This window comes from Nuphar pumila, chromosome 6, assembly GCF_984573655.1.
Source record: "Nuphar pumila chromosome 6, dmNupPumi1.hap1.1, whole genome shotgun sequence".
NCBI classification, from domain to species: Eukaryota; Viridiplantae; Streptophyta; class Magnoliopsida; order Nymphaeales; family Nymphaeaceae; genus Nuphar; species Nuphar pumila.
In genome coordinates this window covers 88162396-88190029 of record NC_143254.1, presented here as the reverse complement: position 1 = coordinate 88190029, position 27634 = coordinate 88162396, and the positions used below count along the sequence as shown (strand labels likewise).

The 27634-nt window shown below is 38.6% G+C and overlaps 1 protein-coding gene across 1 annotated transcript; it reads left to right on the top strand.

Moving 5' to 3' along the window:
• The first annotated feature begins 39 nt into the window (after nt 1–39).
• LOC149835061 (proteasome subunit alpha type-6-like) lies at nt 40–27634 on the top strand. Its single transcript, XM_090011670.1, has 9 exons — nt 40–207; nt 467–561; nt 695–776; nt 2232–2328; nt 14996–15054; nt 15217–15299; nt 22923–23018; nt 26383–26442; nt 27307–27634. The coding sequence occupies exons 1-9, from the start codon at nt 132–134 to the stop codon at nt 27397–27399; spliced, it is 741 nt and encodes a 246-aa protein (XP_089867796.1). The 5' UTR covers nt 40–131; the 3' UTR covers nt 27400–27634.

Genomic DNA, 27634 nt, shown 5'->3' with positions numbered 1-27634 from the left:
GCCATTTTATAAATTATTGATCACTCCCTCCTGTCTTGCAAGAAAAGGCTTCTCTCTCTCTCTCTCTGGAGGCCGATCTCGATTCAGGAAACCCTTAAAACCAGAGAGATCGAGGAAACCCTAGCAGAGAAATGAGTCGTGGGACAGGAGCGGGTTACGACCGCCACATCACCATCTTCTCCCCTGAGGGTCGCCTCTACCAAGTTGGTGAGTGAATAGCTGTTGGTTGTTGTTAATCTAAAGAAAAATAAGGGTTTATTTGGGGAGGAAGCATGAGGGGTTTTCCGTCATCGGATTTAGTGTTTTTGATTAATTTCTTTTGAATCAAGCTGGTTATTTCCCCTTTTGTCACTTGTAATTGGATCCCCCCAAAAAGTTCGTGAATTAAGGCTTCTTTCGGGAGGGACGGCGTGTGGGTTTTCTGTTAATGAATTTAGGGTTTTCGTTTGCGTTTGTTTTGAAACAGAGTACGCGTTCAAGGCTGTGAAGGCTGCCGGTATAACTTCGATCGGCGTTCAAGGGAAGGACTCCGTCTGTGTGGTGACGCAGAAGAAGGTTCCGGTAAGTGGCACTGAATTTCTCGTGAGAATGCGGCATCTGCCGTTGAATTCGTGCCTTTTTCGCTTCGATTTCTTCCTTTTTTTTTGGTTCACAAATTGGTTTCTTGTATATATTTTTCTTTTGCTGGTTGCAGGACAAGCTTTTGGATCAGACGAGTGTTACTCATCTCTTTCCTATCACCAAGTACCTTGGATTGCTAGCGACTGGCATGACTGGTAAATTCTCACTTCCTCTGCTGGTGTGATCTCCATTTGTATTCGATAATTGGTGATAGAGAAGTTATTCAGTTTTGTTTATTAGGGATTTTGCGAAGTTGGTTGTAAAATAATTCGATTTACAACTAGAAATTCCTAGTGTCAGTGCATTTGCATGCGCTCACGCATGTGTGATTATATAAAAGCCGATTTTTGATAATCTGTCTATGTACTATTTAGTTACCTCTACTACATATTAGGATGCATTGCATTGGTATTTTCGAACATGGGATCATTGTATTTGATTGTTTTTCAAACTTATAGAGCCCTGTTTGAGAAGTTGGGTGCACTTGCTAAGAAGTTGGCAGTTTTCGGTTCTTATATATCAGTAATCAATACTTGGACAACTATTTGCTTGATGCTTAGTGAGCAAAGTTGTGTTACAATGTATTTGGATGAAATGATTGTCATTGACAAGGAAGCAGATGGGGCAGTTAGTGGAGCTGATGGCTGACAAGGGTCTTTTTCTAGTTCCTCGATTCGAAGGGGGTGTATTCCATGTTATCCATCTAGGTTCCCTTTCTAGAGTCACAAGCTTGAATTTTGTAATCCGGAGCAAGTCAATGAACAAGTGGAACTTAAGCTTAAAGCTTAGATGATCCCAAAGTTTACAAGCAGCTGGCTTGCCGATTGGTCTGCATTCCTGTTATCTTTCAAGATTCAAACGTGATTCTTGCAGTCCAGCTCATAATTTAGCCAATTATTTCCTTGATTGTTCTTCTAGCTGCAATTCTTGAACCTTTTTTTATGTGTGACATCTGTCTTAAGATTTTGAATTATCCATTCTCCTTCAGGGATGTAGCAACTGAGATGGATGGGGTGAAGGTTGATTATTGGTTTTATCCTTCGGTAGCAACCCTTATCTTCTGGATGATTAAAAGAAAAAGCGGTTATAAAAGTCTAATCATTGTGCAAGTAGTTTTAGTGTGGTTAAAATATGATAATTGCTTTTTTGGTATTAATGAATGCTGGTTTCCTGTCCTGTTTTGCTCAACCGTGATAACCAAGTTGCACTAATGTATTTGGATCAGGATACTTGGGTATATCTAAGCCCATTTTAGTTAGCAGATAGCTGACTCTTTTATGAAATCATATGGTGAATGGATTCATGCTGGCTATCTAAGTTCCGAGGGGGGTATTTTGGTGTGTATGCATGTTTCATGGATATTTTAGTCTTGTCCTCTTGTGTTTCTTGTTCACATATTACTTATCTATATTCAATTGTGGAATGTTTTCCTTATTGTCAGTGTAGAAAGTTTACTATTGTATTTAAATTAAAATACAGTTACTGAAACGAAAAGGACAATTTGGTCTTGCTGGTATTTAGGACAATTGATATCATAGCATTCTGAATTCTTCCTGTTCCTTTGTCTTTATCTCTTCATGCAATTAATCTTTTCTTAAACAAAATTTCAGCTGATGCAAGGTCGTTGGTCCAGCAAGCCAGGAATGAGGCAGCTGAATTCCGTTTCAAATGGGGTTATGAAATTCCAGTGGATGTGTTGTCGAAGTGGTATAGTGTTTTGACTTTGTGCTTTGAGGCGCTGAGTGCTTTATATATATTAAAAACTGGTCCTTTCCTATTTCTTTTTTACTATTATCTGTTAGAAAGTACATGATCTGACACATTTACTGTTTGGATCGTTATTCTGAACAAGGTTAGGCAGGATGGTAAGCATATATAATATCTTTATTTTCTAACGTGGATTTCTATACTGGGAGAAATGTTGATTTGTGCTTTTTGATTACATTGTACTTACTGGTCTAGCTCAAAGCTTTCATGTCATGCAACTCTATGTGGGTTATGAATTAATATTTTGAGCATATATGGGTGTTTCACTTTATGTATCTGTTGCAACCTTTGCACCCGCCCCCCTCTCTCTCTCTATATATATCTTCATTGTAATTTGTTATGCAACTTTGTCAGATCAGGGTGTATTTGTATATCCTTACATGAAAATTTGTGAACTTTTATGGTTAACAGCATTTCACTAGTACAATGCCCATTTTGAAAGACTGAAAATGAGTAGTCTAAGAAAAGAAAATGCATTCCTACTATAGAGGAAAACATACAGAAGATGAGAGATCACCGGTAAATTGATGCAATTGGTGGTACAGATTTTAGACAAATGATGAGCACAATTTGCAAGTGTTTGTGCAATTGGTAATTCTCTAGAACTCTAGATCCTTTGTCTCTTCTAATTCTGGTAATTCTGATCCTAGCGTGTATGCCAAACATGGTCAACACTGTCCAGGTTATGCTGGTTCTGTTATCAAAGACAAGGTTTTGTTTGTGTAGTCAAGTGGGAGTCCACCTAGCTCTCTGTGTTCAAAAGTGATGATCATTTGGTGTGGTTGTCTTCATAGTCAAGCTAATGTGAGTTCAGTACCTTTTGAAATCCTTCTTCAGGTTAGTATATTAGCATAAAAAATCCCAAGCAAATCAAAATATCAGAAGCCTCATTTATCTCTAATAGTCAACAAGCCATGATAAGCTTGTATTCATTGTTGATGATAATATGTGTAATGAAATATGTGGAAGCAAGAAAAACACTAGCCACTAAGGGCTTACAAGATTATAATCACACAAGTGCACATGCACAAGTCCACCATGGGACAATACAAAAGCCAATAAGGCATTAGTGAAAACACAAAAGTAAAAAATATCAGCCTTTATTCATTAAATGCTTAACACAAGCATTGAAAAAACAAGAGGGGGTCGACCCCTATTTATATACAAAAAACCCCCTTTTAGGAGAGACCACTTTGGAGCTCCAAAGAGCTGTTGGGAGCAAGGTTTTAAAACCTGTGACTCGGAACTCGACTCGTTCTTTATTGACTCGTGACTCGGCGGGTCAACTCGGTGACTCGGACCGGGTTTTGTTAACTTTTGATTTTAAAAGAAAAACAATATATAATTTGTCTGAAACCATGTTTTTGAGTAAACATAGTCTCCAAATGTCTGTAAGAATATAAAAACAACTGCAAAGAGCTATAGAGGTTTGCTTGAATAATTGAATTTGATTTCTATACAAGCACTTTGACTAATTCATGACTTGAATTAGAGGATTTGGTCACCATGAGTTCAGTCTGCTACTACCTAAGGTTCCTAAAATGGCCAATCATATATGCTAGCTTGTTTTAAAAGTTTTAATTCCCTCTCTAACAAATCCATAAATGTAAAACAGGGATATATGTGCATATTGAAAGTTTACAGAATGCCCAATATCAACATAAATAAGCAATTTTCTCATGTATAAAACTATGCAGAAAATATATTAATGACACAACTATAAAAAGACTACTAATATTTGAATATGTACAATGCTTGTTCACATAACAAATTGATGATGAAACCTAAATGTGACTTCCCATAGGCACAGTTGACCCGCCATATATAGTGAGAATCATTTCTTTAAAATATTTTGCTAGAATAAGTTGATAACACAGGGTGAACAGTAGTTCGAACAACATGGCGATTTTATTCTATGGATTTAAATGCTTTTTTTATCTTTAAATGATTTTTATTTTATTTTTTATACAAAATCTTATGGAGAAAAGCTTTTCATCGGCGGTGACCTTAATGGACATGTAGGCATTAGTAGGGATGGATTTAAGAGTATCCATGGAGGCTATGGTATAGAAGAAAGAAATGAAAGTGGAGAAAGGATTTTAGATTTTTGTTTGTCCTATGATATGATCTTAGCAAACACTTGGTTTAGGAAGAGGGAGTCTCACCTAGTAACATTTAAAAGTGGGGTTAATACGAGTCAGATAGATTTTTTCCTACTTAGAAAGAGAGATAGGGGTTGTTGCATCGATTGTAAGGTTATACCGGGAGAAAGTGTAGCTACACAACATAGAGTCTTAATTTTAGATATTAGAATTAGACAATGCCGCAAAAGGGATAAACATAGGATAGATCCTAGAATTAAGTGGTGGACACTGAAAGGAGCTAAACAAGGAATGTTTGTAGAGCAGGTAGTTAAGGAAGTTGATTGGTGTCTCGAGGAGGATTCAGAATCAATGTGGAATTAGATAGCAGGTGGCATGAGAAAATTGGCTAAGGAGGTATTGGGTGAGTCTAAAGGCGGTGCACCACTAGGTAAGGATACATCATGGTGGAACGATGATGTCAAATTAGCTATTAAGGTTAAAAGAGAGTGTTATAGAAATCTAAGTAAGAGTCGTGATAATGAGAATTTGGAGAAGTATATGATAGCAAAGAAGGAAGCTAAAAAAGTTGTTCGAAACGCGAGGGCTAAGGTATATAAGGAGGTTTATGACAAGTTGGATACCAAAGAAGGTGAGAAGGATATTTATAGGCTTGCAAAGATGAGAGATAGGAAATCGAAGGATTTGGGTATGGTTAGATGTATCAAAGATGAAACGCAAAGGGTTTTAGTCAAAGATGAGGAGATTAAGGAGAGATGGAAAGATTATTTTGATAAGCTATTTAATGATAGTCATGCTCTAGATCTTGGAGACTTCTCCATTCCTTTTCATGATATAAATCGTGACTTCATGCGCAAGATTCAAAAGAAAGAAATTGCAGAGGCTTTGAAGAAAATGAAATCAAGAAGGGCAGTTGGCCCAGATGGTATACCTATCGAGGCTTGGAAATGCTTGGGAGAGAAAGGTTTAGAATGGTTGACAAATCTTTTTAACTTGATTTGGCGAACAAATAAGATGCCTAATGAGTGGAGGAAGAGTACTTTGGTGCCTTTATATAAGAATAAGGGTGATATACAAGATTGCACAAACTATCGTGGTATAAAACTCATGAGTCATACTATGAAACTTTGTGAGAGGGTGATTGAGTCTAGGTTGAGGAAGGTTGTCATGATATCGGAGAATCAGTTTGGTTTTATGCCTGGAAGATCAACTATGGAAGCTATACATCTTTTTAGACAGCTTATTGAAAGATATAGAGAGAGGAACAAAGATTTGCATATGGTTTTTATTGATTTAGAGAAGGCATACGATAGAGTACCTAGGGACGTTCTCTGGTGGACAATGATGAAGAAAGGTGTTTCTCTCAATTACATTAGTATAATTAAAGATATGTATGAAGGAGTAGTAACCAATGTCCGCACTTGTGGAGGGTGACAACCAATTTTCCGATAACGGTTGGGTTACATCAAGGATCTGCTTTAAGCCCTTTCCTATTTGCGATAGTGATGGATGAGCTTACGAGATCAATTCAAGAAAATGTACCGTGGTGTATGTTGTTTGCTGATGATATTGTTTTGATTGATGAGTCTAGAGCTGGGGTTAATGCTAAGTTAAAATTATGGAGACAGACATTGGAAGCTAGAGGTTTTAAGTTGAGTAAGAGTAAGACTGAATATATGGAATGTCGGTTTAGTAAGCAACGAAGTAGTGATGGGAGTGTAGTGAAGCTTGGTGAGCAAGAAATACCGGTGAATGATTATTTCAAATATTTGGGATCCATCATTCAAAAGTATGGAGAAATTGATGGAGATATAAATCATAGGATAAAGGTTGGGTGAATGAAATGGAAAAGAGCAACTGGAGTGCTGTGCGATCGTAGAATGCCATTGCGGTTGAAGGGAAAGTTTTATAGGACGACTATTAGACCCGCTTTACTATATGGTACGGAATGTTGGGCTGCCAAGAGACATCATATTCAAAAAATGAGTGTAGCTGAGATGCGAATGCTTAGATGGATGTGTGGAAATACAATAAAAGATAAGATTCAGAACGAGGAGATACGTAAGAAGGTAGGTGTTGCACCCATTGAAAATAAGATGCGAGAGAATCGTTTACGGTGGTTTGGACATATTCGGCGAAGGCCTAATGATGCTCCAGTTAGAAGGTTGGAGAAATGGGAAAATATATTAGTTAAAAGAGGTCAGGGTAGGCCTAGGAAGACTTGGATGGAGATGATAGGAAAGGATATGAATGCTTTGAACCTCACCGAGGACATGGCATTGGATAGAATTGATTGGAGGAAAAGGATTCATGTGGAAGACCCAAAATGAATTTTCTTTTTTGGTTCATATCGCTGACCCCAATTGTTTTGGGATGAAGGCGTAGTTGTTGTTTTTTATACAAAATCTGGGGGTAACCCTTGTTAAAATATATGTACTTGTATATTTCGAAACTGTAATTTGAAACTCAAAAAACAAATTTCAAACATCCCAAAACTCGCCCGAGTCAGGCCGAGTCAAGCCGAGTCAGGCCGAGTCAAGCCCGAGTCAAGCCCGAGTTTTGGCAAACCGAGTTTGCCTTGCCGGGTTGACTCGCTGGAGGGGCGAGTCGAGCCGAGTCAACTTGTTGTCTCAGCGAGTTTTAAAACACTGGTTGGGAGCTCCCAACGGTCATAAATATGACCGTTGGGCAGCCTCCCAACAACTCTTTGGTCAAAAACCAAAGAGCCTTGGCCTTTTGGTCAAGGAAAAAAATAAAAGTAAAAAAAGGGGTACACGCAGTCCTAAAGATTATTTTATTACAAGAGTAAAAGACCAAAATACCCCTATCTCAAAAAGCAAATTATGTGGCATAAATAGTATATATATATATACTATTTTAATAAATATATATACTATTTTAATAAATATGTAGCTTATACATGTGCCTCAACAGAAAATTAATTGCCTACATTGGTTGAATTAAGGAAGTAGTGTTTCTCTACAGAAGTATTAGGGATCAACATTTGGATATTTTTGGATGAAGAAAAATGACTCCTTTTGGTAGCAACTGGCTGTGAAAATCCTCGGTGAAGCATATGAAATGTTGTTGTTGATGATGATGTATACATTATGTCATAGGGATTCGGCTAGCAGGGTGCCGCACCCGCGTCGACGCGGGTGCGGCACCGGGTGCGGTCAACCCGATCCTGGGTGCGTTGACCGCACCCAGGGTCATTTCGGTCAATTTTTTTTGGATTTTTTTTTAAAAAAAATTTGCCCTATGAAATGGGCTGCGGAATTTAAAAAAAAAAATTCTGATGACAGTTGCTTGCTTGCTGCTGCTCTTGTTTTATATAGGGACACTTGTGTCCATAACATCTGACGAGCTTTGTTGGCATCCCATGCTATTCCTGCCTCCAAACAATTAATTCGCAGCGTTGGAAAACATACTGTTAACTTGAAAATGATGATCCTTCTTCGTCAAGGATTTTCTCTCTCCATAATAAATGATAATGGTGGTGGTAGCCTTGGTGGCTATTAGTATTCACTTTTCTCCTGACGAGATGGGTGCTCTAGTCGTAGCCTTGCGTAGATCTCTCTTTTCCACATGTCAAATCCAATAAATTTCTTTTAGCTGTGATCTGTGTGCAACTATATATAAAATGAAATTTTAAGAACCCTAGGCAGTGGCATGGCAGTGGAGCCGTAGGCCTCGTGAAGACTCTCTCTCCAACAAACCACAACAAACCTTTCACTTATATTTTTTTTCGTGAAGACCAGGGAGTTTCAGACATGATTGAATCATGATAGTCAGCAGAACGCAGCAGGCTGGGTCGATCAGATTGCCAATCCTTTCGGTTCATCAATTTTGTCCCATTGTGCCAAAGTACACAACAAGCAGAACGTGGGTAACAAGTCTTCAAACAAACACACCAGCAAAAAAAACTGGACCCCAGACCCGCGTCGGGGGAACCCCCTGACCCCCTTCTCTCTCTCTCTCTATATATATATATATTTACATTTTTGCCCCTGCTGCACCCCCGCACCCGCACCCATGTGACATAGTGTATACACTTTCTATTTTACTTTTAGAGGAAACTAAAAGTAACCTTTACCAAAAACAAAGGCGACTACAATAATGAGAAATGAAGAAATTTCCTGAAGACAGGAAACTAAATGACAACATTGGTAGACTCTAAGGGATAGAGATCCCTGTTAAATTATGTAATCAAACTTGTAATTTCGTATATATATTTTATATATATAAGGTAATACATATACATATATATAATATATGTATATGTATTTACCAATTATATATATAAAATATATATAGTCATAGTAAGGGTAGTTTAGGAATTTTACACATTCTTTTTCAAGAATATGTTTTTTTTTTGTATTCTCTTTTTTCTTTTTCTTTTTGTATTTTTGTTTTTTGTATTTAATGCATTGTACATGCATTGGGAGGGGCCCAACCCACTAGTCGTTGGACCCCTCCAACGGTCACAAATGTGACCGTTGGAGGGGCTCCAACGACTATGTGGAGCCCCTCCCAAGGCCTCCTCCAAGCCCTATTTATATGGGCAGCTCCTCTTGTATTTTGGCAAGGGATTTGGGATTATAGCCCAACCTCTTTAGTGTTTATGAAACTTATGGGTGCAAGTGCACATTTGTGATTCGGTGTGTTGTGTTTGTTGTGCACAAGTGTTCTTGGGTGTGTATGTTCACACATTTATTCTTAAGGTTGTGGTGTTATCGACTAAAGTATCTTGTTGAAGATACTTTTACATGGTATCAGAGCCTCGTTGAAGAAGAAGAATTGCGACTCGCCTTCTTTTGCATTCCTCGGGAAGCGTGCCTTCAAGTTTTTTTGAAATAAAAGAGGATCATCTTCTTCGAGCAATATTTTAGGAGCTCCTTTTGTCAAGAAAGACGCAAAAAGTAATTAAGGTACATACTATCTCTTGCATTCTTTCCTCTCTAATGGGCGAAAAAGACTCCCATTTCTCTCTTGGGTTTAAGCTTAATGGCTCAAACTATCATGTTTGGGCCGGTAATATGGAAGCCCATATTAAAGCAAAGGGGCTTTGGGGTTACGTTTATGGATTCATACCGGAACCGGAACCCAAAATTACCATTGTTGAAGGAGGTGATATTAAGATTCTTGAAGGGGATGAAAGATAAAAGGCCCTTGAAGAGTATTCTAAGAAACATGATGATTGGGAAATGAAGAACTTCAAGATATTATCTTGGATTTTCTCATCCGTTGAGACCAAGATAAATGCCAACATCATCAAATTTAAAAGGGCTTCCGAAGCTTGGGTATATCTTGAGAAAATGTACACCTCAAGAGATCTATCCCACAAGTACTTTCTTCAAAAGAGGGCTTTGACTCTCCAACAAAATGACATGACCATTCGGGAGTACTTTGCCGAATTATCCTCTATTTGGGACGAGCTTGTAATTCTTGAACCTAAATGGAGTGGTGAGGCTATCGAATTAAGGCACAAACAACTTGAAGAAGACCGGTTCTTCAATTTTTTAAATGGCCTTAGACCCGAATTTGAACAAGTTCGGTCCTCTCTTCTCTCCGCCTTCACATCCCCCTCACTCGAAGATGTTATCACCAAGCTAAGTGGTGAAGAAACCCGTATGGGGATTGGCAAAAATAACCCTAGCATTCTTGTTACTTCTTCTACTCAAGAAGATGGTGAAATGGCTAATGCCGTGTCAAGACCGGGAAATAACATGAGGACCTATAGACCTCCTCATTTCAAGAATCAAGGTCAAGGAGGAAATGATCGGTATGGCAAAAGAGACTATAGCAAAGTAACTTGCTATCATTGTAAAGAACCCGGACATATCAAACCCTTGTGTCCTAAATGGAAGAAATTGATTGCAACGGCTATGGCATCTCAAGTTGAAGAACGACCCCCTTTATCAAGTGAGTCTCTTTCTCTTCAACAAATCGTGGAAGCCCTACAACCTCTTCTCAAGGGAGGTACTTCCGGAGCCGCTATGTCATCCTCTTCCCCCGGTAAGACATCTTGGCTTTTAGATTCCGGGGCATCCTTTCACATGACCCCTAGTTATTGCACTCTTTCAAATTTTTCTAAAAGTGCTTTTCCATCCTTTGTATCAACCGCGGACGGTACATCTCTTGAGATTAAAGGAATAGGTAATTTTGAAAAACAAGACTTCTTTGTTCCAAAAATTCGTTTTATCCCAAACCTTAACCTAAATCTTCTTTCCGTTTCCCAACTCTCGGACCATGGTTGCGATATAAAATTTTCTTCTAATAAATGTTGGATACAGGATCGCCGGTCCGGGAGATTGATTGGGGAAGGCTCTAGAAGAGGAGACCTCTACTACGTAGATTTTCTTCAAGTTCCCAAGAGTCAATTTTGCAACGTCGTCCAAAACAAAGACATTCATGTATGGCATAAGAGATTGGGTCATCCCAATATTGTTAAAATCTCGTATTTGCCTTTTGTTAAACATCTTTGTAAAAGTGACTTTTTGTGTAATGAATGCATTCTTGGGAAAATGAAATGTTTGCCCTTTCCTCAAAGATCCATGTTTACGACAAAACCATTTGAAATTGTCCATTCCGATGTATGGGGACCGGCTCCGGTAATGTCTAAAGGAGGTTTTTCATATTATGTAATCTTTGTGGATGACTATACTAGGTTTTGTTGGATCTATTTCCTTAAACATAAACATGAAGTTTTTTCAACCTTTAAAAATTTTCACATGATGATTTCAAATCAATTCAATGGATCTTTAAAAATTTTTAGGTCTGACTCTGGAGGAGAATACCTCTCAAATGAATTTAAGGGTTATCTTGAAAATTTTGGAATTCTTCACCAAAAATCATGTCCAAAACCCCCTCAACAAAATGGGTTAGCCGAACGAAAACACATGCACATCATTGAAACAACTAGGACTTTGCTCATTTCTCAAAACATTCCAAAAAAACTTTGGGCTGAGGCAGCTCTTACCTCTGTCTATCTCATAAACCGACTTCCATCGAAAAATTTAAACAAAATTTCTCCCTTTGAAAAACTGTATGATAAGGAACCTGATTATAGCAGGTTAAGGGTCTTTGGGTGTAAGTGTTTTGTTCTTACTGATAAGAATGACAAACTTTCTCCAAAGGCCATTCCTTGTGCCTTTCTTGGCTATTCTGAAACCCAAAAGGGGTTTCGTTGTTATGATATCAAAAGTGATAAGTTGTATGTTTCCAGGAACGTGAGTTTTTTGGAAAATGTTAGTGGATTTGAAAGTTGTGACCCCCATAATGAAAATATGGATTACTCTTTTTTATTTGATTTACTGAATAAGGACGATGATACTAGTGATAATGAGTCAAATCAAGATAACCCAAATGAACTTGAAACCGAGGAAAACATCTCCTTGTCTCCTTCGTCACATCAACCTATTGAATTACCTAGAGACCCTATCACCTACTCTCATAGAGATCAAAACAACTTTAGGAGTGCTCTTGACAGATATAATGATGCCAGTTCCAGTGCCTCTCAGAATGAAATGATCCCTCGTAGAACTGAGAGAAGTAGAAGACCTCCTTCTAGGTTCATTTCTTATGACTCTTTCTCACCAAGATATAGAGCCTGCCTTAGTGCCATCCACTCTTATATAGAACCTAGAAATTTTGAAGAAGCACGTAAATGCCATGAATGGATTAATGCCATGGACAATGAACTTGAGGCTCTGAGAAAAGCCAAAACCTGGGAATTCCAAAATCTTCCTAAAGGCAAGAAAACAATAGGGTGCAGATGGGTTTTCAAAGTAAAAACTAAAAGTGATGGATCCCTTGAAAGGTATAAAGCTCGCTTGGTTGCAAAAGGATATAGTCAAGAATATGGTATTGACTATGAAGAAACTTTTGCTCCTGTAGCTCGTATGGTCACTGTTCGATGTCTTATAACCGTTGCCTCTATCAACAAATGGAACATCTATCAAATGGATGTGAAAAATGCCTTTTTAAATGGCGATTTAAGCGAAGAAGTCTACATGGATGCTCCTCCTGGAATGGAGACTCCTAAGGGAAAGGTGCTTCGTCTTCAGAAAGCACTCTATAGCCTAAAACAAGCTCCCAAGGCTTGGTATGATAGATTTAACTCTGTTATGATTGAGAATGGTTTTTCCTCTTGTTTTACTGACACTGCTCTATTTGTTAGAAAATCCAATACAGGGATTGTTATTTTACTTCTGTATGTTGATGACATGCTCATCACTGGGAGTGATTCTAACGGGGTTAAAAGTATAAAATCTATCTTAAAAGATAAATTTGAAATGTCTGACTTGGGTTTTTTAACTTATTTTTTGGGAATTGAAGTGGCATACTCTCTTCGAGGATATTTCTTATCTCAAACTAAGCTTGCTTCTGAGATCATTGACAAGTCAGGTATTACAGATGAGAAGCTGTGTGAAACTCCTGCGGTAGTAGGAGCAAAGATGAAAATTGATGATGGAGTTCCCCTATTGGATCCTACACCTTACAGACAGCTTGTAGGGTCCCTGATGTATCTGAGTATTACCAGACCAGATATATCCCATGCAGTCCATACTGCAAGTCAATTTCAGCATGCGCCTACATCCGTTCACATGAGTGCCATCTTACGGGTCGTAAGATACATAAAGGGTACTCTAAATAAGAGAATTTTTCTGTCCTCTTCCTCTGATTTAAAATTGATTGCTTATACTGACTCAGATTGGGGAGGTGACCCAAATAACCGTCACTCCACCACTGGTTTTTGTGTGTTCTTAGGAGACTCACTAATTTCGTGAAGATGCAAGAAGCAACAAAAGGTGTCGCTCTCCTCAACTGAAGCTGAATATCGTGCCATGGCCACTACTACCATGGAGATTGTTTGGATTCACCAACTGCTAGAAGACATAGAGATCAAAATTGAAGGACCCACCAAGCTATGCTGTGACAACAAAAGTGCAATCTACATTGCAAAGAACCACACCTTTCATGAGCGGACAAAACACATCGAAATGGACTGTCACTATGTTCGTGAAGCATATCTCCGAGGAGTTATCGACCTTCCTTATGTCACGTCCGAATATCAGTTGGCCGATTTCTTTACTAAAGCCCTGTGCGCTCCGCGGTTCAACTTCCTTCTTGGCAAACTATCGGTCATCTTGCCCTAAGTTTGAGGGGGGGTGTTAAATTATGTAATCAAACTTGTAATTTCGTATATATATAAGGTAATACATATACATATATATAATATATGTATATGTATTTACCAATTATATATATAAAATATATATAGTCATAGTAAGGGTAGTTTAGGAATTTTACGCATATTCTTTTTCAAGAATATGTTTTTTTTTTGTATTCTCTTTTTTCTTTTTCTTTTTGTATTTTTGTTTTTTGCATTTAATGCATTGTACATGCATTGGGAGGGGCCCAACCCACTAGTCGTTGGACCCCTCCAACGGTCACAAATGTGACCGTTGGAGGGGCTCCAACGACTATGTGGAGCCCCTCCCAAGGCCTCCTCCAAGCCCTATTTATATGGGCAGCTCCTCTTGTATTTTGGCAAGGGATTTGGGATTATAGCCCAACCTCTTTAGTGTTTATGAAACTTATGGGTGCAAGTGCACATTTGTGATTCGGTGTGTTGTGTTTGTTGTGCACAAGTGTTCTTGGGTGTGTATGTTCACACATTTATTCTTAAGGTTGTGGTGTTATCGACTAAAGTATCTTGTTGAAGATACTTTTACAATCCCTAGGATTGCAATGCTACTTGAGCCAACCCAAACCAATGTTCAGCTGGAGAAAAACCAAGTACAATGTTTGGCATCGTTTTGTACCCTGACATGGATGGAGAAGAGTAAAGGTCACTTTCCTTTTAAGTATCCATTTCACCACTTTGACCTCACATGGGTGTTGAATGGTGTGTGTGTGTGTGTGGGGGGGAGTGGAAGGATGTGTGCATGCACAACTCACACACAGACAGAGCAAACAATATACAATAGTCTTTGGGGTAGTAACCTATGGCCTGATGACCCATAAACCATGCGGTGCCTTTGTTGACCAATTTCAGATTTTTAGGGAGAAAATCTGGCTAATTGTTTGGGTCTTTCTAAGTGAGACCTCTATTCATTGGAAGAGGAAATAAAAAAAAGAGGGGGCATGTCTGAACTCTGAATTGAGTCCTAATGCTAAATTTGTGACTTACATCATTCAGGTTACGTATCATACGATCATGCTATCCTGCACAATTCAGCAAGTTCTTTTTCAGCTAGAGAAATAGTCACATGTGACTTTTTTTCTCTTTCAAAGACATTTTCTTGATTAGTTTTTAGCATTCACAGCATAGATATTTGCTCCTCGACCTTCTCCTGCTAGCTTGCATTTCTAGTTTTTGGTTATTCATTATTAAGCTTCGTCACCCTAATGCAGACTGGATTTCCATGCAATATTTGATGGTTGGTCTTGATTGTAAAATGGTTTGATTAGTGTGATTCATTTATATGTTTGTTCAGGATTGCAGACAAATCACAAATTTACACGCAGCATGCCTATATGAGGCCTCTTGGTGTAGGTACATTCTTTGCTTTTGTATTTCATTTAGATGGTTGTTTCCTATTCTAGGCATGTGAAGCAGGATTGGTTGATTTCTGTGGTAGCAAACATTTTCTGATGCTTGCTTAGTTCTTCTGTTTCTTATTTCTTTTATTTGCTTTTTTTTTGTCCGATGATGAAGTGGCCATGATCCTGGGCATTGATGAAGAATTAGGGCCTCAACTCTTCAAATGTGATCCAGCTGGGCACTATTTTGGTCACAGGGTATGTGAACATAAGTACACATTCGTCTCTTACCTTTCATATGTATATCTAATGTTTAGTATTCATGAGTTACTATTAGTGGAGCCATAGAGGACATTGCTATCTTATAGTGAATTTTGTTCGTCTTCCAGTACACTAGATAAATCTATTATTGTTGCTTGTATTTTTCTACAAGCCAAGAGAGTCCTCGATGGTCTGCTGTCACAAGAACATGTGTTAACTACACGATGACGATGACATCTTTGAAATTTGTATCACTTATACATTAATTGTACAATATGGCTAGAATGAATAGTTATATATTTGCTGATACATAGTATGTACAAATTACATTTAGACTTTGAATCTGTTTAATTAAATTCTAAAAAACTTATGAAGAGTTGCTAATCATTTTTACTTTACTTAAATATGGTTCCTTACCTTTTTCACGCTGTAACCCTTCTCCAATCCAAGAAATAAAATCATGTATAGTCCTTGTCATTCAGTTATCTACTACTGCATCCAGATATAAAAGGTTCCTCTAAAAGTGCTTGTCTACAAAACTTATGAAGAGTTGCTAATCATTTTTACTTTACTTAAATATGGTTCCTTACCTTTTTCACGCTGTAACCCTTCTCCAATCCAAGAAATAAAATCATGTATAGTCCTTGTCATTCAGTTATCTACTACTGCATCCAGATATAAAAGGTTCCTCTAAAAGTGCTTGTCTACAAAATTCTTTACTTATTTTTGCTCTCCAACTATATCATTTAGAACTAATGAAACCTTAGATTTTAAACATATCTGCAAGTTCCAATTTCTAGATTTAGCATTGTTGGTAGATAAAATGGTTATCTAACTAAATTCTAGAGTAAAAACCAGAGTTACCAGTCGAGGAAGCAGGAGCGGGAAGCGATACGGGAAGCGGGAGTGGGAAGCGAGGCACTTTCAAAAATTTAGGAAGCGGGGAAGCGTGGGACCACTTAGAAGAAAATTATGAACACAACCAACATGATCCAAATTCCCTAGGCTACATTATTCCCTAGTTAGACATTTCTCGTGGTTAATTGATTAAAACAAGATTGCAAGTGACACTGCAAACCCAACAAGATAATGAAGAGTGGAAAAAACACTGCACCTAAGCAAGCCCAATCTTAGCTCAACTGAGTACAGACAATAGTGTGGGGTCACCCAATTAACTAGTAACCCCCCAAATCCCCAATGCACTTCATATCTATTAACCATATTCACAAAAATATCTCGGGATTTTTTAAGCCACGCTATTTTTAGCGCAAGATCTCCAGAAACAAATATAATCCTCCCACAAAAAATGAGACATTTTGAACATATCATGGTTTTTTGTTGCAATATCATTAACATGATATCTACATTTTTATATTTTAATGTTTTTATTGTGTTTTCTCATACATTTTCAAGTTTTAAATATACATAGATCCCCCTCCCCCCCCCCCAATTTTTTCTTCAATTTATTGCAATATTTTCGTTCACTGTCAAGAAAATACCAATAACGAGATTTGTGACTTTGCTATTAACCAAGCGTCGCAGCGAGCAAAGTGACTCTCTGTGAACGATCAACGCAGAAATCCTGCTTTGCTGATAAGAATCGATCGATGTCACCAAGACATCTTAAAAATTCACGTTTCTAATGCACAGTGACAACATCGCCATCTTGCCGGCTGAAACCCAATCAAACCCATCAGTTTCTTTCCATTCATTTCCAACCAAACACGCATCGAGCTCGATCGAGACTCGGTAGCAGATCAAACAACAACAACAGAGGGACGAGAAATGACAGAGGAGAGAGAATCGAGAAAAGAGAGCGTACCTGAAAAGAGACATCGTCGGTGGCGGAGGTCGCCGGTCGTCGGACGTGAATAGCGGAGGAGGTCGCCGATCGTCGAACGTCAATGGAGGAGGTCGTCGATCGTCGGATGTCAATGGAGGAGGAGGTCGTCGGTGGCCGAAAACGAGAGAGAGAGAGAGAGAGAGAGAGAGAGAGAGAGAGAGAGAGAGAGAGAGAGATGAAAAAAACAAAAAACCCTAAGTTTTTTTTTTATCTTTATGATTTTTTGAAAATGCCCATTTTGCCCTTATTCAAAAACGATTTTCTTTAATTTTTTTGTTTTTCACGTGTTAATTTTTTTTAAAAAGGGGCAAACTTGACATTTTGAAAAATGCGTCCCCCTTTAAAAGAGTACACATACCCCTTTATAGGGCGACACACTTCCCTTTAAAGGGGGACGCGTACCCCTTTAAAGAGGGACACACTTCCTATATTTTTCATGCTCTTCCCCACGCGTTTTGGAAGCGCCGCGTTTCGCGCTTCCGAAGCGCGTTTCGGGGAAGCACGCTTCCCCTAGTACATGCGCGTTTCCGGTAACTCTGGTAAAAACTAAACTCAGATGTTTGAGGTTTGGTATCACTTTCTTCTCTCATACAACCTCTTATCTTGATCTTAGTCAAAAGTCTAAGAAAGGTATTCCATGCAGCCTCTTAACAAACTATGTTTATTTATTAAACATATAATTGTGCACCTTTATGTGTGTATTTAGCTAAAGGATAAAAAAATCAGATCCAATCTCTTTTTCATTTTGACATATGCTCAAAGATATATGCATTTGAAGTACTACATTTTTTTTAATGCAAAACCTTAAGGATCTTTATAAACAAGTTGGCCCGTATTCATATCCAAAGGGTTAGAAGGACTTAATTTTGATAATTGGGAGTTGGTCACACTACCTTTGACTCAAGGTGGTTAGGCCTTAGAAAGGTTCAAGTTATTGAAGACAACTCTCTAAAGCATGGAGAAGTGACGTAGAATTGAAGCAGGATGCATCCTGGTCCAAGATCCATTTTTGCTCTTTTTGTTTTCTAATAATTGAATCATAGTTAGGGTTCAAATCTAGATTAGGGTTTTTCCAGCTTCATATAAATATTCATTGTAGAGAGTTTATTTTCAGTGTTGATGAATGAATGCTTTGAACCTCACTGAGGACATGGCATTGGATAGAAATGAATGAAGGAGAAGGATTCATGTGGAAGACCCATAATGATTTTCTTTGTTGGTTCATATCGCCGACCCCAATTGTTTTGGGATGAAGGCGTAGTTGTTGTTGTTGTTTGATTTTTTGTTCATTTTTTATAGATTCATAGTTTAGCATAAGCGTAGATCGTCGAATAATCTTTGTGAATCCGACAATGGATATGCATTAAATGATGCAGGAGCGAAGCATGGTTGATTGGGACTGGGATCTGTTTAATCCATTTGATTTTCTATTATGCTTTTAATTTTATTTAATTAAATACATAGCATAGCATTGGATTTCGAATTGTAGTTAAGTTTTGAATCCATCTTGGGTCCGTATTAGAATTAAGGTTTGTGTTTTGTTTATAAATATTAAATACTCCTTGTAGAGGCTTTTATTTCAGAGAGATGAATAATAAATGGGTTTGAGTATTTTCTTTAATTTCTGCATTTTTTCCATTAGATCTCTAGTTTTTCCTAGAATAGTGTATGAGTAGTTTGTAGATCACAGATTTTCTTGCGAATCAGGCAATCAATTTGCATCAGTTGGTATCAGAGCCACATGTTTGCTTTCCTCGCAATGACTCAATGGTCGAGGAAGGATTCTATGAATCAGGGAAGCGCTCAACGATCGTTTGGCAAACGATCAATGTCACTTCATGTAAAGTTTAGATCACATGGTTGACATCCTTGACAAATATTTAACGCAATGTTGTTAAAAGCATGCCTCGAGGTGAGGCGCTGCCTTTGGTACCTCGATGCGCACTGAAAAAGCGCGAATGCCATGAGGTGTGCACCTCGTAGGCTAAGAGGCGCATGCCTTAGGCTGAGGCGCGAGCCTCATTGAGTTTGGGTCAAATGGTGGTCAAAGCCCTCATTTAACCCAAATTAGATGCGGCCCCGATTGATTAGGTTACTCCCATCTCTCGCTCTCTCGTTGTTTCTCTCTCCCTCTCCTTCTCTATGTCATTCCATCTCGTTGTCTCTTTCTTTGGTGTCTCTCCCTTTGTCTCTTCATCTCGGTGTCTCTCTCGTCTCTCTCTCTTCCTTTCGGTCTCTCTCTCTCTCTCTCTGCCAAAAGGAAGAAGAAGAAGAAGAAGAAGAAGAAGATATTCTTCTCTCTCTCTCTATATTTTTTTCCCTGTTCTTGAACAATCGGGCTTGCTAATCAAAAACTTACTTTATTTGTCTTAATTATATATATTGATTTGGTGCTTATTTGTGCTTTATAGAGTGGCATGCTTGTTTGCTATGTATAACTAGCTTTGGTGTATAACATTATGTTGTCTTTTATACTTAAACCTTGTGGATTTTGTTGTACTTTCAATTTGTAAAAAGGGCATTAACTGTTATGTTTAATAACTCTAGTTCTATGTCACAGGGATTCGGCTAGGAGGGTGCCGCACCGGGTGCGGTCAACTCGATCCTGGGTGCGTTGACCGCACCCAGGATCATTAATGTTCATTTTTTTTTAAAAAAAAAATTTGCCCAAATGGGCTTCGAAATTTTTTTAAAAAAACTTTATGCTAGTCTGTCAGCACAGCTGCTGACAGCAGCTGTCTGTCAGCTGCTGACAGCAGCTGACAGCTGCAAAATTTGAAAAAAAAACCCCGCCTATTCTCCAACCCCCTTTATATATATATATATATATATATATATATATATATATATATATATATTACATTTTTGCCCCTGCCGCACCCCCACACCCGGGTTTTTTGGAAGTGCCGAATCCCCGCAGCCGCACCCGCACCCGCGCCCGCACCCGCACCCGCGCCCGCACCCATGTGACATAGCTCTAGTTGATATTTTATTAGTTTTTACTTTACAATTCACATATTCATTTTTTATGTTGTATTTATATTAATTGTCTTTTGTTCCTTGGTTAAATAATCACGTCTTCTTTGTTGGATCAGTTAAATTATTGCGATGTGGTCATTGCTTGGAATTCATTTTATAATTTAGTTTAGATTCTCCACTTAATATCCAATTATTCATTAATAGTACATGAATGATGCATCTTTATTTTTACGCCTCGCTACGCCTCAACACTATTTACAACAGTGAGTTCAATCTTATAGCTTGAATTTGACCACTCCATTGACAGAGCGCAACCCTAGAGCAATAGCAAGGGAGGCCAGGTTGAGGGAGCTGAATCACCGAGTCATGAATAAAGCACACGATTCTGTGGTTATTGAGGCCCTAAACATGGTGGTTCAGCCTTTGGTACAACACAACCAACTCTTCGTGGGGCTAGAGCTTTTGGTGAGAAAGATCGAGGGTCAGCCATTTCTGTAGCACTCATCTTAGATCTTGACAAAGCCCTCACCGTGAAACTAGTTTGGTCGCCTCACCATCCAAGTGTGCAAACATTGAAAAAAATTTCCACCGATCGAGGCATGACTGTAAACACGGGCCTGATCGATCAACAAATGGCAAGCTTTCAGGTATTCAAACCATGGAACACAACTTGGGTCCCCACCGAAGCACCACTCCCTTGGGAGGGCCAACAAACGGCAGGGTCGACTGGGAGCTGCTACCTAGTCGGGACGGGCCTGTTGGGTTCCCGTTGGCCGTACTTGGCTGGCGGTACCCTGTCCCACCAGGTGTGTCTCCCAAGCCACCCCTCTTGTTTTCTCTCTCTCTCTCTCCTTGCGAGTGATGGCCAGAGCACCCATGGGCCGCCCGCTGGCCGGGAAGAGGTCGGGGCTCTCTCGCCTACCTTCTTTGGCCGACAACACCCTGAGGGCCAGCCGCCTTGCCCCCTCAAGCCCCACAATGTGCAGAGGACCTAGGGTTTCCTTACCCTAGGTCATCCGCCCCCTTTCGCCGACCTTCTTTGGTCGACGATACCCTGAGCGGCCAGCTTCCTTGCTCCCTCAAGCCCCACAATAGGCAGAGGAGGTTCTAGGGTTTCCTAACCCTAGGTCATCCACCCCCTTTCCGAGAGAGAGAGAGAGAGAGAGAGAGAGAGAGAGAGAGAGAGAGAGAGAGAGAGAGAGAGAGAGAGAGAGAGAGAGCTGCCTGATGACCCAGGTCGAACTAGTTCGTTCCTGAACTGGTTCGGTTCCACTTATTCCAACCAATTGACCCTTGGGTCGACTAATAGAACTGATTCTCTCATTCCAGATTCGTTCCCACTCGATTATGACCTCTGTAACCCTGTTTTGGACAAATTTCTGCCCTGAAATCTATCCAACCAAACCCCATTGAATCCTAATAGCCTCTTAAACCCTCCTGGACCTATTCAACCCAAACTATTTCTGAAACTAACCCATGTTCAAAGCCTGAACCTTTCCATTTGACTCAGGTCCTACTCTAAATCCCATTAAGGACTTGGACCTAGTTATAGAATATCTGGATCCACTTAAACCTGATTGTACCAGAAAGCATTTGCAAGTGGACTTTCCTTGCTTGACCCAAATATCTTGTGTGTTTCCATTTCAGACCTTTCTATACCCATAAAAACAATAGGCTCCACATACTTCTCTTATTAGGGTCATGTGCGAATTGGATCTTGCCAGCATCTGTTCTGCCTGATCTACATGTAGCAGATCTGCATCTTCTACTGATTCCACTCATTTCTTTTTGAAAGTTGGACATGACTGAAATAAGCGCGAGACAGACTCGAGTCTGAGTCTTCTCCAACCCGGGAAGAATGATGCAGGAGCGGGGCATGGTCAACTGAGTTTAGGATCCGTTTGTATCCATTTGATTCTATTTTATGTTTTTAATTTGATTTAATTAAATATTTAGCATAGGATTGGATTTCAGATTGTAGTTAGGTTTCAGATCCATCTCGGATCCATATTATAATTAGGGTTTTGTGTTTTGTCTATAAATACTACCTATATAGGCACATATTTCAGAGAGATGAATGAATGGGTTTGAGTATTTTCTTTAATTTCTGCATATTTTCAATTAGATCTCTAGTTTTCTCTAGTATAGTGTAGGAGTATTACATAGATTTTCTTGCGAATAGGGCAACCGATTTGCATCGAGAAGCCTCAAAAAAGGAAGATTTGCTGCATGGGATTTCATGCTTTTCTTATATTGGGATGAACAAGTCACAATGAGGAAATGTTTGGTGCACACTTGATCTTTGGAAGGACTCTCAGCTACAGGAACAATCACTTGTGGGAGGCTTGTGCTTCTGCTCGTGTATTCCCGTGCATCCATAATCAAAACTAGAGTGATCCACCATGCATGAAACTGTGGGCTATTTTGGATACTGTATTTGGGCCTTAAAGAAATGATAATGTGGGAGGGTATAAAATTGATGTAAATGAAGAAGACTTTAATAGATGCAGTGTCCCCCCTTCTTCTCTTCCTTGATTGAATGCTATTCTTTAATTAACAAATGCTCATGTTCTTGCTTAAGTCGTTTCATATTAGATTCCCTTGGCTTCTGTGTGCATGTATGTGGGTGGGTGGGTGCATGATGGTGTGTGTAGTGTGCTGCAGTTTTTTCATTTGTTTCCTTGTCTATCATTGTAAATAATTGTGTACTCTAGGAGTTTATTCCTCCCCCTGAGTTGCACTAATATTAATGAGTTAGACCTAATTTCTTGTATTTTTATTATTTTAAAACTTTGTAGGCAACAAGTGCTGGATTGAAAGAACAAGAAGCAATTAACTTCTTGGAAAAGAAAATGAAGAACAATCCTACCTTTACTTATGAGGAGACTGTGCAGGTAAAGATTTCCAGGCAGCATGGCTTGTTTTTGTTGTTGGTGTTCTTTCTTCCATACAATTTTTTTTGCTGAATTATTTTTGTAATAGTTATAGTGCATGGCTTATCGATTGCTACAGAGAGGCTCATATTTCAGATTTCAGATTATGCTATTTGTTTCGCCTGTAACAGTTATGCAGATTATCTTAATGACCTATCAACCGGAAAAACCAGAAAACAGTAGCATCATAAAAACCATGTAGTTTTTCAAATACTAACCTGTATGCAAATATAAATTTGGTGCTTTGTTGCTATCTTTTACTATGATAAGTTGTACTCTGTCACAGGGACTCGGCCAACTAGGTGCCGCACCTGCGTCGACGCGACGCGACACGGGTGCGGCACCCGGTACGGTCAACCTGAGCCTGGGTGCGGTCAACGCACCCAGGGTCATTTATGTCCAACTTTTGGACTTTATATATATATATATATATATATATATATATATATATATTGCCACACCCAAGTTTTTTGAAAGTGCTGCACCCCCGCACCTGCACCCACGTGACATAGGTTGTTCTTGGCTTGTTACAGAGGCTCTGGCAGCTATAAATGCAAATATATAAATTCTTAACTGTAAATCCATTGATGCTCGAGCCCTTTGACCAAAATGATAGCTTGTTCACACCTGGTCATCTGAATGCTTATCAGAATCTCTCGTTGAGTAATTTTGTTCTTTGACTTGAGGCTTGGAGTGAGGTGCAAGATCTGTACTGCATGTGCCTTGTGGGCTTTGAAGCGTGCCTTATATTAGTAGGTGGTTAGTGGGAAGTAAACTGATCAAAGTTTTAGTTGGCATCTTGTTAGTCATTTCTATTAGGAGATTTTGGAACATTTTATTTTCTCATGGTTTTGTTTAAATAATAAAAACTCAGGTATCTTTTTTCCCAATAGATTGCTGATAAAAAGAAATATATTGTGGTATTGTGATGTTTACAAATCACAATATTTTCAAGATATCATAATTTTTGACATTCCGATTTCTGAGCATGTGTTAACAGATTCTTTTCTCACGATATTTTAAAAATGTTGTGATATTTGTCATATAGATGGAGAGTAAATCTCCCATTCCGCATTATTAGAGAGAGAGAGAGAGAGAGAGAGAGAGAGAGAGAGAGAGAGAGAGAGAGAGAGAGAGAGAGAGAGAGATTCATTCTCAATTCCCTATCCTTTGGCAAGTCCCAGTTGGATTCTAGCAAAGGTGGCAACCCCTGTCCACCCCTTGGCAACTCCAAATGATGTCTACAAGCTGGAGAGTTTTTGTTTTTGTTTTGTTTTTAAATCCTCCCCAGAATTTTATGACGGAACAACTTTTCTGCTTGTGAACAAGGTAGAAATGACCTGTGTTACATGGATACTTCTAGGTGCGGTTTTCTGAAGTACAAGTGGCCAGGAAAATGAACAGGCGGTTGAGTGTCTTGCACTTGGACACGAAGTGTCCAGTTCATAACACGAGGTCTGACACTTGGACACTAGATGTCCAGTTTATAACATGATGTTTGAAACTTAGATACAAAGAGTCCAATTTAAGACATGAAGTGCCCAATACCTTGGACAAAGAATATCCAGATTAAGACACTACTAGGTGTGTCATTGACACAAAGTGTTCAGCTTAAGACACTATTTAGGTATCTTGGAGACGGAGTTTCTAGTGCCTTGGACATAAAGTATCCAAATAAGACGCTCTTAAATGTCTTGGATACAAAGTATCTAGTTTACGATACATTTAGATGTCTCGGGCACAAAGTATCCTACTTAGGACATATTCATGTTCATATAATTTATCAATGATCCAAATCAAATAAAAATGGATATACATTTTTTATTTGATTTAACAGGACATAATATTTTTTGTATATCACTAAAATCATTAGAAATATTAAAATAAATTTAAAACATTACCCAATGTGTCAGTGCCCATGTCCATGCATCCGAGTGTGTCCTTTCATGTCATGAGGGACACACCACCAAAATAGCATGTACCTGTAACACAGAATTTATGAAGACCCAAGTGTTTGCTTGGACTAGGAAACTTGGCTTGCCAGAGAGTTTATATTTATCATTGAAGACAATTAGTATATGTGTACCCTTTTTTCCTTTTTTTGATGACAAGGGTCACATCGTGGTCGAGCCCTAATTGACCACACTCTATAGTGGTAAACCCTGGGGGAATGGACCGCCCCCATGCCAGTGCTCCATACTTGTGGATTTGATCTATGGGGGAAATGAAGTTCATGATGTCCAGGGCCTCTGGACATCCTAACCAACTGGGTGTCCCTGTAGGTAGGGATGCAAACAAATCGGATCCAGATCAGCTAAATACATAGGAAAGTCGGATCTGAGTCCAGTCGAAACAACCAAAAATCATAAAAGTGGCATACTGTATCCGGTCCGTTTGCATCCCTACCTGTAGGGACATCATGTGTAGCTTCCTGTTGAGGAATGGTATACTAAAGATTTCCTTATCATTTCGATTATGGAAGCATAGTCGTGCCAAAATTTAGTGTTCTCACAAATATCTGTCTCGGCAAGTCAAATTCTCCCAACAATATAGGTTTAGTTGGAAAATCTTGAAAAATCTTGATGCTTAAAATTTAAAAAAATATAAAAATAACATAAATATGTGATAAAATAACATGTTTAGATAATATAATGCACACTAAAAGAAACAAGTAAAAGATATAAAAAAGAAGTAAAAATATACTTAAGATATAGAAAAGAAAAAAAATGTAAAAGTAACAGAAAATATCACAATATTATTGTGATAATATGTCCATAGAATTATTTTTGAAAACACCACAATGTTTTTCCTTTTAAATCATTTTCTCCAAAAAAAGGCTATATATAGCTGATATTTTCAATATGTCGGTTATATCTGTAACTATGGTATGTTTATGCAGTCTCTTGAGAAATACCCAGAATCTATTCATCACTTGATACTGTAGCGTATAGACTGGAATGCTGAGATTGCCAGAAATGTCTATGTTCATGTCTATGTGCATGAGAATCTACGTTGTCTGAAGACTCTGAACGATCTGTTTACCTCCAAATTTGTAGCCTGTACCTTCTTGCTGTCCGAATATATCATAGTAGTTTTTGTACATATGTAACACAGATGATAAGTTAGTACAATGCAAACTATTTTTTGATGGATTTATCAACTTAAAGTTCACCATTGCTTTTCATGGATCAGCCATTTTCGCTCAAGAAATAGGCCAATTTGATAGATATTGATTTGATTCAATTTTCATTGATGGTCATGTATGCATTTTCAATTTAGTCCATTGTCGTGAAGCTTCTAATTTCCAAACCATTATATTTTGTAGACTGCAATATCTGCTCTGCAGTCTGTTCTTCAGGAAGATTTTAAGGCTAATGAAATTGAGGTACCTCTCTCTCTCTCTCAAACTTGCACACACAAACATAAAAATGAACTTCAAAAACAATCCTGTCATTTTCTAGAAGATTTTGATATCCATTACATTATCTGATACAGTGCACCAATTAATATGCTGAGAAACCATGTATGTTTTGGTTATTAAAAGAAGATGACCATTGTTGTGGGCAACGATCTGAGATTCTGGCCTCGGTTTGGTAAAGGCTCATCTTGAGCTATTCCTATTGATAAACAAGCTGATTTCGAGCTTGAGATTAAGCTGGTAAACTGCTTCTCTAAGACGCTGGAAAATTACACACACACACACACACACACACCATCCGTGAAACATTAGAAGAAAAAAATACATACTGTAGTTGTCAGGTTTTCCTTCTAGACCGATGGTGAGGTTCAACTCCCTTTCCTTTGATAAAGTTGAAAAGTAGCTCATATTTATTAAACAAAATTTTTATTGAATGTGGCTTGACTTGATCTTGCTTGAGTTTGATGTGGTATTTGAGCCTAATGAGTTGGGCTTGTACAGCCCTGATTCAGGTTCAGCACTGCTTGGCTCAGCTCATGTTAAGGCTTTTTTTTTTCCGATGAACATGTTGAGGCTTACTGACTGTCCACTGTGTATGAGTTGCTGGGTACTTTTTCCAGCGTCTATGCTTTCCAAGAAAATACTCACCATATACGCATGTTAACTTGTTTAAATTTGTTTTGTGCTCATAATAAAACATTAACTATTTTCTTTTAACTTGTCTATGTTAGATTGTTAGGTTTAATAATAATTCCAATAATTTTCAGCTAACTTCCACACACAACCCCTCTTTGGTGGAACTGTAAATAACGTGCATATGATGTTCAATAGGTTGGAGTTGTGGGAAAGGAGAATCCCATTTTCAGAGTGTTGTCCACCGAAGAGATTGATGAGCACCTGACAGCCATTAGTGAGCGTGATTGATCATTGCCATTGTATTAGGGTACCTCACCTGTCCACTTATTTATGGAATATCTATCAGTTGTTGGGATCACTTGGGTTTGGTTTTTCTTAGCTCACCTGATCTGGATAGTAGTTATTAACTGTTTTTGTTGTCGAAACATTTATTGCTTTTTAACACTTCAGATCAATGGAACATTTGAAGGAAATTAAACTGAAAAGGGAAGCTTGAGAGAAGGATCATTCGCTGATCCACAAA

Bases quoted from the DNA above. Each gene is read 5' to 3' on its own strand.
- LOC149835061 (XM_090011670.1), top strand. From the start codon at position 132: ATGAGTCGTGGGACAGGAGCGGGTTACGACCGCCACATCACCATCTTC. The intron at 2,329-14,995 runs GTATAGTGTTTT...ATGTTTGTTCAG, and splicing joins GTGGATGTGTTGTCGAAGTG to GATTGCAGACAAATCACAAA. The intron at 26,443-27,306 runs GTACCTCTCTCT...GATGTTCAATAG, and splicing joins TTAAGGCTAATGAAATTGAG to GTTGGAGTTGTGGGAAAGGA.